Here is an 18,030-nt window from a genome sequence, read left to right on the forward strand (position 1 = left end):
CACCAAATCTAAAAGGGATCTTCCTCTGGGGAGCATGATTGCTGATAAATGCTTAGCAAATGTCATGCTATATTGCATTATATAACACAGCATCATGTGAGCAAAGTGAAACTTTTTTGTATGTCTGGCCCAAGGGACAGGCCACAAGATCAGAAAACCCAAAAGGGATTATTCTCTGGGAACCATGATTAGCCACATTAAAATTTAATGGAAATTTCGGAGGTTTTTTAAATTTCCCTGTTTAAAATGTTACCTGATGTTGGCGCTCGGCAAAAGCTTAGATCCAGAGTAGGACTGGTCATTGGGAGCACCAGGAGAAATCCCGGTGGGCTGGTTGCTATGTGGGCCGCTTGAGCACCATGTGGGCTGCTTGAGCAGCCCATTATACAAAAACAAGAGCGAGTGTGCCGCTTGAGCAGCCCATTATAAAAAAACAAGAGCGAGTGTGCCCTTTGAGCAGCCCATTATACAAAAACAAGAGCCCATTATACAAAAACAAGAGCAAGAGCGATGCGTTGGCGGCCTTCCCCGGGGTCGCTGTGTGTAAAAAAAGTCCAGGGCCGTTTTTTTTGTCCCAACCCAACCATGATCTAATCCTGAAATCTTAGCCATCCTTTATCCTCTGAGATTAACAAATAACAGTTGTAACTTTTCTGGAAATCCAAAACCAAATAGTTTTTGGATATGATTATTGCCAAGTAGTTGTTCAGATGCTTTGGAACAAAGTGTTGGGTTATGGACTGACTGACCAATGAAACAGCTGACATCATGTTTCTCCAGCCCTGCTAAAGAAGGAATGGTTTTGATTGCATGGCCAACATCATGACAAGTCCCACGTCTGCAATGTTGATGTTAAGCTGGAAAGCCCCCAGGAAAGGGTCAAACTGTCAACAAAATGTTGTGCCATTACAATCCAAACCCTAATCACGCTTTACCCCTTGTGTACATTAGACTGCTTCAGGCTCAGACTCACGGTCAGTGTAGCCCTGTCTCCATATCAGCTGCTAGGAAGGTTGTGATGGCAGAGATTTGGCCTCCCTCTTGATGTTTACATTCTCCAGACACAGGGGAGAATGAAGAGAGAAAGAGGGAAAGAGAGAGAGAGAGAGAGAGAGAGAGAGAGAGAGAGAGAGAGAGAGAATTACTAACAGCTGCATCACTGCAACCCAAAGTCCTCCATGACTGAAGGCTTCAGGCTTCTGGGCACGGACACCGCACATTATGGCTAACATTAGGGTTTAGAGAAGGTTTTATGAGGGGCGTTTGCGTGTATTGTGTATGAATGAGTGAGGGGCAGATAAAGGAGACTTACATAACGTCCGAAAAGCCTGCTGTCTTCACCTTGATTTGTTTCAGTACCCTAAAACAAAAGATTTACAAGCGCTAAATGTTCTTGTAAACAACTAGTGTGGAGGGATTAAAGATGTGGTGTTTCAGCCTGATAGTGATATTCCTGGAAACTGATTGTATGCCATGAGCCAAGTAAAGAAAAACTCTCAGAAAGTCCAAGAGCTTGGCATGGCTCAAAAGCCCAGGTCTCCTGGGGAACCAGCCATCATCACAGTGTTTTGTGAATAAGAAAAACATGCCCATTGGAGCTGTAATGAGGTCACTTATCAGCGAGAGCATTTGGAGGGTGTGCCTTGCTTCCTTTCAGCATCCCTCCGTCTGTCAGGGAGAGGACAAATGACCTCAGCAGCTACTGACAATAATGTCATGTGGCGTCAGGCTGTATGACAGGCTTCATGTTGACTGAAGGTGCAGCCAAACTTTCTGATGTACAGCCCTTCCAGAAGAATAAACAAGTTCAGTTTTCTAAAATTTTCCTCAAAGTGATTTTAACTGAAGTGAGTTTTACAAGAACTACAAATTGATTATTGTTGTTTCTCCTTATTAGCTACACCAAACCACCAAAGGAACTGCCAAAGACAGCTCACGCATTGTAAAAAGAAAACTCTGCACTAGAAACACATATTAAGCAGTCTAACGTGTTTGTGTGATGAGAAAATACATCAGGTTAGTCATTTAATTGATAACAGTTGTGACCGACAACAAGCTCACTTGGGGAGGGGATGGTATGTTTGTGTAGGGGTAAACAAGAGAGAGGATAAGCCATCACTTCAGAGCAACCACAACAGTGCTACAGGGTTCATGAGAAGAATTTGTAAATCACACAGGGTAATTACTTCACAAATAATAGGGGTTAAACTGCAGTGGGAAAACACAACAGCAGTTTTTCTCCCCAAACCACATGAAAAGGATTCCACTATTAGAATGTTAAGCACTGCTGATCAAAAAAGCCTCTTTGAATCCCAACAAGAAAAAATAGGTCCAACTAAAAATGTGAAAAACTGGACTACTATGTGCCATTGGTTGGTCTGGTGAATACTAGTCAGCATGCAGCCTCTTTCACTTTCAATTACAGTTGAAGATATCTTTGAGAAAATCTTACACCACTGATGGTTTAATGGAGTGGGTCAGGAGCAGTTCACAAAGATAAACATTATGTCAAGCCTTTGGCACTGGATGTGGACATTTGTTGAACAGAGAAAGCAACACTTGTAGCACGAAAAGCACTGCCATGTTTGGTAGCAGAGGAGACTTTACACCTTCACTGGATCACTTATATCCAACACACTCCATTGTTGGAAGAGGCACAGAGAGTTGGAAATGACGAGGACTGTAACGAATGGACGTAAGAGGGAAGTCTACCTAATGGAACACACACCCTTTAGGGTGTAGTCTTGTGCCCAATTAAGACATTCAAAACATTTAGTAGTCATAACAGAACGCAGCTGCAACAAAATAATGTATCAACCCTGGCATGGTCATAAAAACACAACACATTTTGCAGCTTATTAAACTAATCAACTCTAATCTCCTTCTGGGCAATGAGCCTGATCCACAGTGAAATCAGTCAGCTTAGGATACCATGTGAGCACGCTGGCCTGAAACCTCTGCTCATGATATGCTGGCATATACAGTAACTTTGAGTTACATTGTACAACCTGTATTGTGTATGCTTTGTGTAGACTAAGTACACTATAAGGATAATACAAGACACTAAAGGTAGGTTACATTGCCTCTAAGTATTTTCATATGTGAATGTACTTTGCCACTCTGGCATGGCTGCTGCGTGGAGTCTATATTATTCCAGAGGGCCATTGGGGAGAGGGGTTAAAGCCTGGAATGTACACTATTTCCCCACAGGAAGCTGTGCATGGAAGTCTACCATTGCCCCACGCCCAGATCTCTCCATCACACGCAAAGTTGGAAGGCTACTGAAATATAGTACAAAAGTCAGAGATACTTTTCTGTCATGTATGGCATGAAGAAATAAATAAACCTCACAACACACTGCTCTTGATCTTTTGTGTTTTATTAAAGACATTTTATCATTGATATAGTCTTACAGTTTTATTGTACAAAATTTCATACAAAAATATTGAAAGGCACTTTTTAATAGAAATGTACTGAAGCTATCCACATTGAGAGCTTTGTTTTCCATAAAACTTAATATTCACAAGTTGTCAACGTTATTGGATGGCTTCTGCCAAGCTTTGCCTCTTCAAGCAGCATGTTTTCATGTTTACACAGGTCTCAACACAAAGTCATAGTGGGTGTTTCTTCATAAGACACACACATATACAGTATATATGTATATATATACACACACACACACAATGCAGAATTGTACAATGTATGGTAGCATGCAGAATTTTCTGATGCTGCTTATAGCACATTTCCAAAACGTATAAAAAAAGAACTAGTTTCCCTATACGTGTCAGATCATACTCTAGGTCTAGGTGTCTCTAGGATTGATGCTTTCAGTGGTTTTAAGTATTATTAGTTTTTGCTAAAAAGTTAATTACATCAATGTCATACAAACATATGAGCACCATTACTTTGAAAAGTAAAAGTAATGTAATGATTTCCGTCTATTATAATACTAAGTCTCGTCAGCCCTACTGTATTACTGCACAAGGTTTTGTGAAATGTTGTTAAGCAGTCAGTTTTATGACGTGCCAAAATGATAAATAGTTTCTTTTTTATTACTTTGCTAAATTGTGCTTTGGTACTGAGAGGTTAATATAAGTATCGACTGCTCTAGAAAGTCCCTGTCTTGGTAGTGAGTATATAAATGCCTGTGTAGAATACAGTATATCACAGGATGTCTCGGTGATGTGAATCATCACTATGATTAGTGACTGTAAAGTACATGTACTGCATGTGATGCGTTTTTCCACAGTGTTCCCATCTTGAGTTACATGTATCTGTTGGAGCAGGTGCCTGTTCTCTGGTTGGAGAGAGGCACACTTGTAGGCTATAAACACTGAAATATATAGACATGACATTAAGACACGGGCACACTCACAGAGAAACCTGTGCACCCACTCAAACACACACATACACACACACACACACACACACACACAAACACACACACACACGAGCATATGCAAGGGACACACCCACCACACACACTCTGACCTAACACTTGTGAGCACCCGTCTGGTACATATAACAGACAGTCATTTCATTAAATGGCTCAGTGGGGGCTCGTCCTAGCCAGCAGAAAGAGGCCCACATCCAACACATATGCCCTTCACTGTACTTTCCACCTACTGTAACTCATGTGCACCTTCCAAGGAACACTACACAATGGACATAATAAAAGATTACAAAGGCTTACAAAGCTTTCCAAAAGCTTCACTTCAGGTCATTCAAGTGGTGACAAACAGTACTGAGTTTAGCTAAAAAATAGTGCTATAAATCACACATAACAATGCTTATGTTTGCAATAAAACCAAAATAAAAAACAACATCCTTCCTGAAATCAAGGAATTTGTTGAGTGAGCGACAAGAAAATTAGTATGGCTCCCATGCTGGATGCAGCTGCCATTTCTCGGTTTTGTCTGATTTCAGACTTTTGTCCATGCAACAGCCTTAACAGAGGGGAATCTACGAGGCAGATCTCTTTCATAACAGAGGAAGAGGGACAAATATCCCTGGCAATGAGAAAGATGATTTGTTCTCTCTCTTTTCCACATTAAATTGCCTGGTGAGACTGAGGAAAAAGGATGGAAATTTCCGTTGAGAAAGCAAAACTTGCTCGACTGTTTTCCGTAGCCTCCTCTCATCCTCTGAGATGTTCAAGATTCCATATTTGTCTGCATTATCCAGATTGTTGGATTGTTGTTATTCTATCCAGTCTTGGCCAGTGGCTGTAGTAGTGATTTAAAAATGGCACAGGTCAGGGTTATGTGCAGTCAATTTGCAGTCCTCTCTATGCCATGATGAGATGATTGCTCCGCTCTCTGATGTCTGCTGGAGGAACAAGATCTTTTTTCACTGGAGTTGGCAAAAGGGTAGAACGTCTACCTTTAGGTTTGAACAAGTCTGACACAAAGAATACCTGTGGAAGAGATTGAGAAGAAACTCAGTGTGTTTATATTACTTTAGTGCATTACTTTGAATGTAAAGCTGGCTAATAATGAGCTACATTACTTTACAAACAATTCCCCCAGATACTTTCTTCCTGACAGTTTTTTATGTCCTGGGCTATTTCACTTCCCTTCCTTGAGAGACAGACTAAGGAGTTCCTCAAGATTCTGTATCAGGTCCCCTTTGGATTTCTATTTACATGCATCCCCTTAACAAAATAATCTGTCATCTCAGTCTCCCCTTTTATTATTAATTCAACAGCCAATAATAATTATTATTATTATTCATTGAAAAGTTATGGAAACAACATCCTTCATTTAAAGCCAAGGACACTCAAATTATTAATGATTCTTCTGATCAAATCTAATATAGCACTTTATAATAACACAACATATGAGAACCACTCACTATGCAATAGGCCACCAGGGCTCCCTGTATGAAACCTGCCAAGACATCAGTGGGGTGATGCTTGTGATCAGACACACGGGACAAGCCGGTGTAGAAAGACATCATGATGAGGGTGAACTGGGTCAGAGGGCGCAGCAGGCGGGCTCCGTGCCAAGTGAAACGAGACTGCAGGTAAAACTGCAAAAGAGACAGAATTGTGGGTTGATACAATATGTACGGTACAACACAAGGCGTGCATGTATGTTAAAAACAATCCAGTAACTTACCACCAGATAAAGCATGGTGTACATGGAGAATGATGCATGTCCAGAAAAGAAAGACTTCCTGGGGAGAACAGAGGACAATCAGCATTATACCACAGCTTACAATCTAAAAGCAATCAGTAGTCACTTTCAGTACAGATACATATGTAATCATATACTTTTTAAAAATGTAGTCAATATTTAATTCAATGTATTTGAAACATTTGAAACTATTTTGCAATATTTGGCAGTTTCTTTCATTACCTGGCCTCCTGAACTTTGCTCTCTGGCCCCTGACACTGGTAGTCAGTGATGTAGCCCAGGGAGCAGTTGATAGTGGTAAAGTCAGGTTTGCACACATCGAGGAAATGAGGGCGCATGCGACCCACTGACACTTTGGCAATGTCAGTGAAGGACTGGCTGATGGCACAGCCGAAGATGAACACGCCAACCTGCTTGTAGAGAGCGGAAATGTAGGGGTTCCCTACAAAAGACTTGGATCCCTCATTCAGAAAGTAGATCCTGTAGCTCTCCCCAATGATGATCTGAAGGGACAGAGCAAAGGAGAATGTCAGTGATATGATTTGTGACATTGTCCCAGTGCCAATGTCAACCCTAATTCCTAAGCACATAACTGATAGTGAAAATGTGTGACTGCAGGAAGGCCATAATTTTATTTATGATGACTGAGAGAGCACTTCAAATCACATTAACTGGACAATGCAGAACAAAATGTGTGTGAAAAGGACTAAAAATGTTCATGAACGAACCCTAAAGCTCTTGACAGCTTCACAGGGAGACAGTGTGAACATCTTGTGGGCTTATTGAAAATGTACAGTGAATCAACAATTTGGAGAGGGTGGACAATTTGGACAAGACCATAGAGAACTCTGATGTTCAGAGTGGAGAATATAAGTGATAATTGTGACCAAAATAACTTTTTTTCAGGATTAACCTTTTATTATGACAGCTGAAATAGAATTCAGTGATTTCTCTTGAAGTGGTTTAAAAAGGGGCTATTTTATGGTTGTATGTGTATACCTGTGACATTCTGCTTCTGAGAGAAAACAGTGAGGCGACGTGGGAGGCAACTCAAACTGTCCGCCATGTATAGTTTTCTATAAGTGTATAAATAAACCACTGTCTAAAACCGACGATTGACGTGTAAGGCACGCTTAGTGGGGGGGGGGGGGCATGGATAGCCGTAACTCACAACAGCTGTTCAGGCTCAAAAAACACTTTCCCAACCCCCTCATCCTGTTGTCTCCCAGCCACTCTGAAATGAAAGTGTGGAAAAGAGTAAAGAGACTTTGGGTGATTTTTGTTGGTGAGTGGAGGAATGGAAGAAAGAGTGAGAGGGAAGGAGGCTAGAAGTTGAGGAAAGAGTAAAGAAGAACTTCAGGACAAGAAGAGTGCGAACGAGGATGAGGAAAAGGGAAGAAAGAGGAAGGTGAGAGGAGAAATGAGAAGTGGAGTGGGAGTGGAAAGTAGTGAGGGAGCGGGGGAGGCACCGCTGTTTCTAATCAACAGAAATGCTGAGCTAGGCGACGTGTCTGATTTTGGTGGCCAGACTCCACCAGGCGCACGTCGGGGGCACGTTTGTTTTTCACTGCGCCGGCTGTCTCTCTGAAACGGCTCCGATTTCACAAGGGATGTCTGGCTGTTTTCATGTTAGTATCTCGGTTTCATCAGACATTCTTGCGAGGGGCGCAGGAATAAGTCTCATTTTGCAGGGGGATAGCCGTTGAGTAGATTTAACAAGCTGATAGAGTGTGTTGTTTCCACCATCCAGGCCTTTAGAGCCAGCTCGATACAGCCCAGCTGCTTTCATGGGAGAGAAGGAAGGGGAGAAAACACATCTGGTTCCCCTTGTGTGAAAGATTTAACTATGTGAATGAATAAATGAATTGGCTTTGTAGGAGATGTAGCTGTTACACTGAAACCTCAGATAATCATAGGGCCAAGATGCTGATTTGTGGCTTGTGTCAAGAGCCTTGTTTTTCCAAAGTGACACCATGATGTTTTTCTTTCTCTTAAAAGAGATCTGCATAAATTATAAGGGATGTGGCCTCTTGTGTTTCTCATCTCTGTTAAGTGGGAAATGAAGCAATAAATGACAGAGTGTTGGTGTTTTCTGGTTCAGAAAACACAAAAGGTTGGCTGATGCACTCTTGGGGAGGGAGATGGATTGCAGAAGTCACGTTTTGCCAGGGGAAAAAGAGATATCTGGCAAAGTCCTTTGGGCTTTCACCACAATTCCACCCCACCAATTACAGTATTTAACCGAACAACCATTGCGTCAACCATAATTACACAGGCCCAGAACTCGCTCTCACCATGAAAACCCCTGTGGCCCTAAGCCCGTATAGTAGTCTGCTCTCCAGGAGGAGGGCACAACTGGCTCTCCCTGAAGCCCACTTTGTGTCTGCAAGGTGACAACAGCACACACTATGGTAGTGCTTAAACACCATGGTCCAACTAGAATGTGTCTGTGGAAATTTCAGATGTGCCTGCTGCTTGTTTTTTTAGTTAATTGCATAAACATAACCCATCACCTGGAATTGTCAATGTAGTAGCCACTGACACATTGCTAATTATTAGGGTCTAAAAGACAGTCACTAAATAATTGCAAAAGGTGTTAACAAGTGCTACCTATGCAGTAGCTGGTTGGTTGCTACATCATTGCTAGGGTGTCAGCAGTGGTTGCTAGATGCTTCAGGGGTGATTTCAAGGTGATTTCTGCAGCTTTAGTAGATGGTTGCTGAGTGGTTGCTTGGTTGCTCAAAGAGGTTGCTATGGTGTTACAGTCCAATTACACACTTCCATTGTATTTTAGAGCTGCAACGATTAGTTGATTATTCGATTAGTTGCCAAGTATTACATTATTCACCAACTATTTTCAAAATTGATTGTTTTGAGTCACTTTTTTAAAGGAAAAAAAAATCTAAATTCTCTGATTCTTGCTTCTTGAATGAGAATATTTTCTGGTTTCTTTAGTCTTCAATGACAGTAATACGAATATCTTTGGGTTGCTGAGTCATAGTTGAGAGAAAAGAGGACATTGGATGGCATGTTTCACTATTTTCTGACATGTTATGGACCAAACAACTAATCAATTAATCAAGAAAATAATTGACAGATGAATCATTAGTTGCAGACCTATGCTATTTACACATTAGATTGATTCAAGACAGATACTATAGAAACAAATCTAGACGCTCTGCTTTTATCATGATCACTTTACTATTGCCTTGCCGTTTAACCACTATTTAAAAACTCGTGTGGAAAAATGAAGTCTGAAAAGACACTCTGGATCGTAGTTATCTGTGTAAAAGTGTCAAGTGTGAGCCGTTACAAGGCCAGTCTAGACATATGTAATGGTCATAGTGGAAGCATATCTGAAAAAAATGTGGCAGAAAAACATTCGGCGTATTGAGCTTCAACCTCTGACCGGTGGCAAATGGAGAAAAATGCATTTGAATTACAGTATGACGGTTACTGTGTGGATTTTCAACACATCCACACTGTTTCCTCTCAGGAGATTGCAACAAACTACTCAACACTTCACTTGCTCAAGTGCCTTAATCACCGGAGTCATCTTAAGCTCCTAAGAGAAAGCCTTGAACAAATGTTGTTGACTGGTTGTTATCTGGAATGTGCTGAAGCCAATCACAGGGGCTGATAGCACAGGTATGGGGAGGTGCTGCTTCAGTAATCATGTAGGATAATCTCAGTTTATACCAACACAGAATGGACTGTCAGATAAAAGCTTTCTGATGGGGTGTGCACAAGTAGATTTCTCTGCATCTAAATCTAGTGTTAATGTGTGTGGACTGTGTTGGGAGAAAAATATGGTCACATGTTGTAATTGTAACTGATCCAACAATTTAAAATCAAACCATATATCATAAATATTTGTGAAAATATTTATTGTTTGCCTTTTATTTGTTATCACAAACCAATGACATTTTGAGAAACCAACTAGAATGCACTGACAATGAGAAACAATGTGATCAACATCTAGCATAAGGAGTCAGTGGGTGCTGCTAGTAATGGTGAAAGCTGCTGAAACATAAGAAGTGATGATGACATTAGTGAGTGAGGTGACTTACAGACAGGATGGTGATAAGAATGCCTGCAGCGCTAAGCACACCGTCGCTAATGGTGTCTCCATTTTTGGCCGGGTACTTGATGGACTCATCATCGCAGTAAAACCCTCTACGGTAAGGCTGAACAGCGCTGGTCTCAATGACCAAGAAAGGCAGGCCGGCTAGTGTGAAGATGCAGTGAGCGGCACAGAGAGAAAAAAGGGAGTGGGGTTGGGTGAGGGAGAGAGATGGAGGTGCTGGGTTAATGACACACAAATTACAGAGGTCGTAGGTACAAGCGAGAGGCAACGAGGGAACATTTGGGACTGGCTCAATCCATTTTGTGGCTGTTATCTGTGGCCAATCAACAAATAATGACTCCAGCTTTGTTATAATTAAATATTAGTGGGGCTTTAGAGCAGATCTTTAGATATAAATGACCATACACCAGTAGTTTCTCATCTTTTAGCCTTTTAACTACGAATCATCTATGCTTTAACTTACTGATGGCCAATTTCCATGCTACTCCATGTGTTTTTAGACAGCTTTTCTTCTTTGCAGGCTGCCATTGGTTTCCATTAATTTCACTGCAGGCTGACTGGCAAGACATTTGGAACTAAAAGTAAACTTGAAGTCGGCTAACATTTTTAGTTTAAAACTTATATTTGTCTTCAAATTCAAGTTAACTTAATAATAACAAATAGCAATCACGATAAGAGCCCTAATGCAGTCTTAAAATTGCTTATTCTTTGCACTCAAAAGTGAAGCCGACCCAAGAACCCAAAGTGTTCTTGGGTCGGTGATATGAAGCAGTTACCACTTACTAGAATTCTTCTAGAGCTTTCAACAGCATCTCATGGCTTTCATCAATGAATTGGAGATTGCTCTGTTGTCATGGAGTTGGTGCATGTAATGACGACTGAGCGAACTCCAATTCGTTGGTAAAGGCCATGAGACACTGTCGAAAGCTCTAGAAGAAATCTAGTAAGTGGACTGTGAGTTGAATTTTTGTCAAACTACTTGCTGTTGAATCGATTAGTCAATCCAAGGAATATTAATTAGCTACTATTTTAATATTTAAGTATTTTCAAAAGATTCACTGGTTCCACCTTCTCAAGTGTGAATACTTGCTGGTTTTATTTTTCTTCTATAGTAAATTTAATATCTTTGGGTTTTGGACTGTTGGTCGGACAAAACACTTTTTAAATGAGTGAATGTGGGCTTTGGGAAACTGTGATGGGCATTTTTCACTACTTTATAGTATTTTATAGACATAATTGGCAGTTACAATTGGCAGTCCTTACAAATAACTAGTTCTAAGGTCCAAAGTTTTTGGTATTTTCACTTGATAAATTATTTAAATAAGCTATAAACTTTCATAGAGTGGTGAAATAAATGGAAAACAATGGCTGCCTGTACTGTAGGGTCTGAAATCAATCTGGAAGTGTATGACAATATGCTTTGGAAACTGGTTGGCAGTAATGTATATTATAGATGATTTACAGTTAATGAGGTACAACATTCAAAACCAGAGTGTGAGTCAGAATCTGTATAACCAATGTCTTTTGAGGTGTGACAAGCCAACAATCTGCTTTATTGAGAGTGTCCCAATGCATGCCCTCTTGTTCTCTTGCTCCACCACACCAGGACTTACTGAGACCACAGGCACAGTGACGCCCACAGCCGTGAGGACGGTGTTGGACACTGTGCTGTCCTTATAGGGAAGGCTGATGCTGTTGTCATTGCAGAAGAATCCTCTCTGGTAAGGTGGGAAGGGAGATTTGTGCAAAAACACGGCGACAAGCAACACTGCATGGTTGGACAGACAGCACAGTGGATAGCTGTATCAATAGACATCATCAACAGGAAGACAACGACACAAAGGAAAATACCGACAGAGATCCCAATCAGTGGTACAAGCAGATGAAAAACTCCCAGCAGACACGTATCTAAGTTATGTATCAGATCCTGTTTTCAAAACTGGCACTGATGCTTCCAAAAGAAAATAAACCAGAATAAAATCTGTTGGTGTAAATGCCAAAATCAAAGATACATCATTGTTATTGTTGTAGACTTAAGTGAACCTTTTAAGCTAAGAATAGTATCAGCTGATCTCACATAGGCTGAATTAACACTAAAAGGTTTGGATGTGTCATGTTCTTAAGAGAGACCATTGCTGCTGACTGACAAGAAAAAAAAAAACACTATAAGAGTCTTCCTTCCTTTCCTGCAGAGGCTTTCAAGTGCACTTAAAAAGGCCCACTTTAAGATGCCTGGCGGGTGTCTGCGTCTGATCAATTTAGTGTCTATCGCCACTTTAAGTGGCAAAAAGATCTTATTTATCTCCTGACAACAAACAGAGTGGGTGTAACTAAGATACATGCCAAAAAGGACAGCTTATTTTCCCCCCATTTACCAAAGGCATCAATGGAGGACTTTGAATTTTAAGCATGGTCGTGGTACCCAGGAGAGGCCTCAAATCTCCGACAGATTTAAGAAAACACACTTTTAATCACTTCAAAAGCGGCATTTAACTGATGGTGGAGCTTTCAAGTCACTCTTTGAATAATTCTGCCATCTGCCGATACAAAGAAAAACAAACATCAGTGCTCTCTTTCTCACACGCCCTCTTCCTCTGTCTCAAAAGCTAAAAAACACCAGGGTGTAGAGGTCAGTGCTGAGAGCTGCTGAAGGCTGGATGGGGAGGGGGCATGATTTCTCAAACAAAATGTCAACACACGCTTCAGTTGCTGAGCCCCTCAACCCCTTACATCCACACACACACACACACACACACACACAGCTGACTTGGCCTTTGAAGGTCCAGCTGGGTTGAGCTCAGGTTACAGACAGAGCTCTGCTGCCTGATGGGAACTCCAGAACGCTGGCCTTCCCTCCACATTCAGCAGGATTCACATTATTAACATTCTCGTTCTTCAAACAAATATCTGGATGAAGCTACAATCGGCTGCGGAGCGAGTCTGTTGGCGAGAGAGAGGGCAGGGTGGTATGTCTTTGAGTTTTGTGACTGAAAAAATATACTGTACTTTAAAGTGCACTGAATCCTGAATGTCTGATCCGTTCAGTTTGCTCAGCCTGGCCATGAACAGAACCACACAGGCATTACCAAAACAGAGACTTATGTTGGCTGCCCAAACTGCTGATATAAAGCAGTTGCAGTAAAAAAAAAAAAAAAAAAAAAAAGCAGGCAGGGCTGAAAATGCTGGATGTGAAACACCCCAGAGTCCTGACCCTGCAACCACCTCTAAACACATTCGCAGACTCAATAGAAACCACGAGGCCAGAGGTAGAATGGCAGAGATTGATGGAGACAGACAAATGGATTGATGAAATAAAGTGTCCAAAGCCTTTAAAAAAAACCTTCACAAGGTCAAGTGCTTCAAACAGCTGATCGGAAAGATGGGAAAAAAAAAAGAAGAAAAGAAAGCAACACTGTCAGGTCTTGTTTTCAGACATAGAGCTGGGTTTTCTTCTCCCACGCTGACCGCCTCCGCTTAGCCCTCCGACCCCTTCCATCCGTCTAAACAGTGCAGCATCAGCATTGAGTACAGCATCTCGGGATTTTTTTTTTCCCCTTCTACCCTCTTCCTCCCTTCCCGCTTCTAGAAGCCAGGGGGGTGGAGAGGGGGAGGGTGTCCTCGTCCTGCCAACAACAACACCAGTCAGCAAGCATGGGGATGTCTTTTGCATTAGCTCAACATTGACCCAAAGACAACAGAAACAAACAATACGGTCAGGGAGGGTTTTCAGTTTCTAATGTCAACATCAGGTGTCTTCTATCCGGTTTTGCCCTGTAAGCAGTTTGCTTCCAATCAACTGAGGTGACTAACTGAAAATAAGCACCACGAACGACGACGATGATGACTTCTTCAGCACGGAATCGAGCGCTGTCTCACATCAAAATCTGGTAGAAAACTTATTAAAACCCACTGATTATAATGTCCTACACTTTCCCCATTTGTCTTTTTCCCAGTTTCTCAGCGCTGGCAGCTCCATGTAGCTGCTGTTTGTGGAAACTAGAATCAATGTATAACCCTCACGCTGAATTAAATCCCCACCATATTTTGGAGGCATTTGCCAAAACACCAAGTGTGACTATTAAAATAAACAGACGCACATTTTCCACTTGCAGGGATCTCTCACTGTCTGGCATAGAAATGTATACATGTCTGAGGTAGTTGTGGTGTACACACAGATGCAGTTGTTTTTACTCGCAGCAGCCTCGTGCGCATGGCAGCAGCAGCAGCAGCGGCGGCCCCCGCACAACCTGCTCCCTGTCCGTCTGTCACTTTGGCCCCGCTGTAAAACTGAGTTCATAGTTCCACTGCGGAAGGGAACCTGGGTCTGCCTGCTCACATTAATTAAAAATCACATTTGCATTGAATTGCTAGTGGCTATAGCTGCAGTTTTTCTTCTGTTTTTTCCCTCCATTTATATTTAAATTTCAAAAGAGTAGGTATTATGTTTGAGGCAGTTCATATTCTAGATGTGCATATCTGTTTCTCCTCAATTCCCATAGCCCCGATATATACAAACATAAAGAAATCAAACAAAACAATGCCACATACATTGTACATAGTATACTTTTATACATATATATATGACCTTGTTATATACATACATGCATACAGCCTACATGATATATACCTTGATTAGAAACACTGGCCTCTTTTATGCAGATGTTAATCAGTCCTACCTGGGAAGAGCAGGATCATTTCATCTTACTCCATGCCACCGTCTTGCATTTTAATATCCCAACATGTCATAAAACAAGTGTTGCAACTAATGATTTCATTATTGTTTAATCTGCCAATCATTTGTTTCATCTGTGTCCAAAAAGTGTGAAAATTATGAAGGTTTTTTTTTTTCTACTAAGAGTCAAAACACCAAGATATTTTGTTTACTATAAGATAACACAAGGAAAAGCAGCAAATCCTCACATTTTAGAAGCTGGAACCAGCAAACGTTTGTCATTTTTGCTATAAAAAAAAAAAAAAAAAAAAATTCAAATGATTCATTGACGATCAAAACATGGATGCTGCATAATTTTCAGTTTCAAAATGTATCACATATAACTCATGTCTTTCTCTAAATGTTTCTATGATTTGTTGTACAGAATGACAAATTTAACTGTCTGCAGAGATATATTAAACTACTTCTCGGTAATGCCCCGTCAGCTGAGATTCATCACTTGAAAACAATCGTATAATGACAGTATGACTGGGCAGCACTTGTTTCAGACAGATGTTTATGATTTTCGAGGGTCAGTCAACCGAAATACAAAACTGCAAAAACTTTCACTTGCAGTTTTACTTGCTGTGGTTTTGAGAGCTAAATACCACAAAAACAAGATTCTTTTGACCCCACTTTAAACATTGTGTCCTGTTTTACTGAGTCAACGTGGCCTGTGTTCACAATACTGGAAAACATAAGTGCGAGTTTGGCCGATTAACCACCTTCAGCCTTGTGCTAAACAAGGGCACAAGGAAACATTATAAGGCGATTAACTGGAAAACATGAAAGCCACCTGCTACGGCTTAATGTAAACTGAACCAGATCACCTCACAAGGGGTTCAAGCAAAAAAAAACCCAACTAAATAACAGCCTCTTTCCTCAGCGTTATTTGTCAGAATTCCGTTCAATTAACCACCAAATCAGAGTGATTATGATCTATTTGCTAATGTTCTCTGTGCTGGCACTGATAGTGTCCTTCCTGATAGTGTTGCTCTCTCATGCGCATGAGAGAGCAGGAGAGAAATATCCCTGGGTTCAGCAGGACCACAACTGCAATCAGTGTGTGAATGGAGGAGTGGTGATTACCAGAACTGGCCCACCATTTCCTCCTTGTGGTCGCTCGCTTTAAACCACCTCAATCACCAGAAAAACACTGCTGGTCTGTTGACAAGCGTCACTGTGGGAAGGTACCTACACAAGACAATTCTTGGGAATTTACCCTCCACAGAGACAAAAACTAGACTAAAACTAAATATAGCTTGTCAGAGAAGTAGTCATTATACTGTAGATCTTTCATGAACTTGCTTTAACAATAGCTGGACTGCTGCTTTTCCCATGCAGTTGCAACCGTTTCATTTTATAGCTGAATGCTGCTTTGCCGTTTGCAATCATGACTTTACACTAATGTTCCACAGAGACAACACATTGGAAACATTTATCAGAGAGGAAAATAAATTAGTAGAATTGGTGAACAGGCAAAAGCCCCAAGGAGCAGCAAAACCTTTTTGCAGGACTTTTGGGTTCAGATGTCAATATGAAAACAGGTTTCACCCACAATAACAACCTTAACCAAAATGTCTGCAGCTGTTGAACATCACAGGACACACACACACACACACATACAGGTCTGACCTTTACACCACTTCCTTTAATTACTCCACACACACCAAAAAAAAATATTACGCCAGATGTGCAGATCAAGAGAATTCCAGCTGGTGAGGAATGTAAAACACTCTGGAAAATATAATGAGGAGTCAAAGCAGGGGTACAGTACAGGTGTGGGTGGAGACCAAAGAAATATATCCCTCCTGGGCCAATTTATTAATCAGTTCCCTCTCACCCAGCACATTTTTGGCAGAGGAGTTCCACTAACTAAACTAATGCAATTTTTGGAAAATATGAAAGTTAGCTTAATAGCTCTTACAGCTAACTCAAATGCGAGGGCTAACGTTACAGTTGCTAACAGGGCATCACTTGTTGCTTTAGTGATGCAGCTGAGAGACTTAGTGGAGCTACAACATTAGAAATGTTGGCTAACAAAAGTATTTAATGATAATCGTTAAACGTGAAACCGTTTTAAATTTGTTTTTTAATTATTGCTTTGCAGTTTTAATTAATTTCAATTATTTTTCCCAATACATTTTTTGTAACGGACACCTTTCATAGAGCAGTTAGCTAACCTAACGTCTAAAAAGTAGAAACATCATTTCTGAACAGTGATAAAACATTCAAATGTTACAGTGAAATGAAAGGAAATATTCTGTGATAGAAGAAAAATGGTTTGATAAAGATAACAAGAGGAACAAAATGGTCAACTCAATCTTGAACGTCTTGAAAGTCCAATAAAGTTGATAATACAGTTCAATATTACAATGAAACCATAGGAACATTATAAAAAGCAGTAGGCTACAGCAACTCCTGAGTGTCATAAGTCCCTGTAGAAATGTAACACATGTTTAAATCTCTTGCAGTTGATGACTGTAGATGACACACAGTGAGACTCTTACCTAAGAACAAGCAGAACAGGTCCACTCCGACCAGTAGCTTCCTCCTGCTGTGGTCTTTACAATTATTGTTGTTCAGTGAACTCCCGCCGTTCCTCGTCTCGGCTGCCATACTTTTCTCATATATCAAGCAGCGTTGCATTTAAAACGCGTTACGTGTTTCAAAGCGAGGGGAATTAAAATCTAGCTATCGTAAGTTAAAGCTTTCTTTTTTTTTACTGTCTGCTAGCAGTTCCTAGCGATTCTACGTGAATCCTAAGGAGGAGTAGTCATGCAAGTCTGTGACGCTGGTCTTCTACTGACAGAACACGCACTTTAAAGCTGTTCAAGTTTCTGATTACAACAATCACTGTTCGCTCTCGTCTAACTTCTAACCATCCTTTGCTGCTTTCCTTGGGGGTAGTGTGGGAGTCCTGTGACAGCCTTATAAGAAAGACACTCCTCCAGCTACTCCCGCTCCTCCCCTTTCAATTACTGCCATATGTGCTCTTTCCATACAGCCTTAAGTTCACATCCCCACACACACACACACACACTTCTTGTTGGTTATGAAGGATGCTGAGAACAACACATCAGAGGCAACACAGG

At 41.0% G+C, this 18,030-nt stretch overlaps 1 protein-coding gene across 2 annotated transcripts; it reads right to left on the reverse strand.

Annotated features, from left to right (window-relative positions):
• Positions 1 to 3,363: 3,363 nt before the first annotated feature.
• Positions 3,364 to 17,851, reverse strand: LOC137193818 (phospholipid phosphatase 3-like). 2 transcript variants are annotated; one of them, XM_067605209.1, is made up of 6 exons: positions 17,446 to 17,851; positions 10,208 to 10,365; positions 6,360 to 6,640; positions 6,120 to 6,177; positions 5,854 to 6,030; positions 3,364 to 5,416 (listed from the first exon to the last, which is right to left on the reverse strand). In XM_067605209.1, exons 1-6 carry the CDS (start codon positions 17,582 to 17,584, stop codon positions 5,288 to 5,290), a joined length of 942 nt encoding a protein of 313 aa, XP_067461310.1. In that variant the 5' UTR covers positions 17,585 to 17,851; the 3' UTR covers positions 3,364 to 5,287. The 2 variants fall into 2 exon arrangements, with proteins under 2 accessions (XP_067461310.1, XP_067461311.1); XM_067605210.1 differs by lacking the exon at positions 10,208 to 10,365 and adding an exon at positions 11,838 to 11,992.
• Positions 17,852 to 18,030: the final 179 nt, after the last annotated feature.

This window comes from Thunnus thynnus, chromosome 12 (genome assembly GCF_963924715.1).
Source record: "Thunnus thynnus chromosome 12, fThuThy2.1, whole genome shotgun sequence".
In the NCBI taxonomy this organism is placed as follows: domain Eukaryota; kingdom Metazoa; phylum Chordata; class Actinopteri; order Scombriformes; family Scombridae; genus Thunnus; species Thunnus thynnus.

Excerpts from the sequence above, each read along its gene's own strand:
- LOC137193818 (XM_067605209.1), bottom strand. The coding sequence starts at position 17,584 with ATGCAACGCTGCTTGATATATGAGAAAAGTATGGCAGCCGAGACGAGG. Across the intron at positions 10,366-17,445 it reads CCTGTTCTGCTTGTTCTTAG|CCGGCCTGCCTTTCTTGGTC; the intron begins GTAAGAGTCTCA and ends TCTTCACACTAG. Across the intron at positions 5,417-5,853 it reads CCCTGGTGGCCTATTGCATA|GTATTCTTTGTGTCAGACTT; the intron begins GTGAGTGGTTCT and ends TCTCTTCCACAG.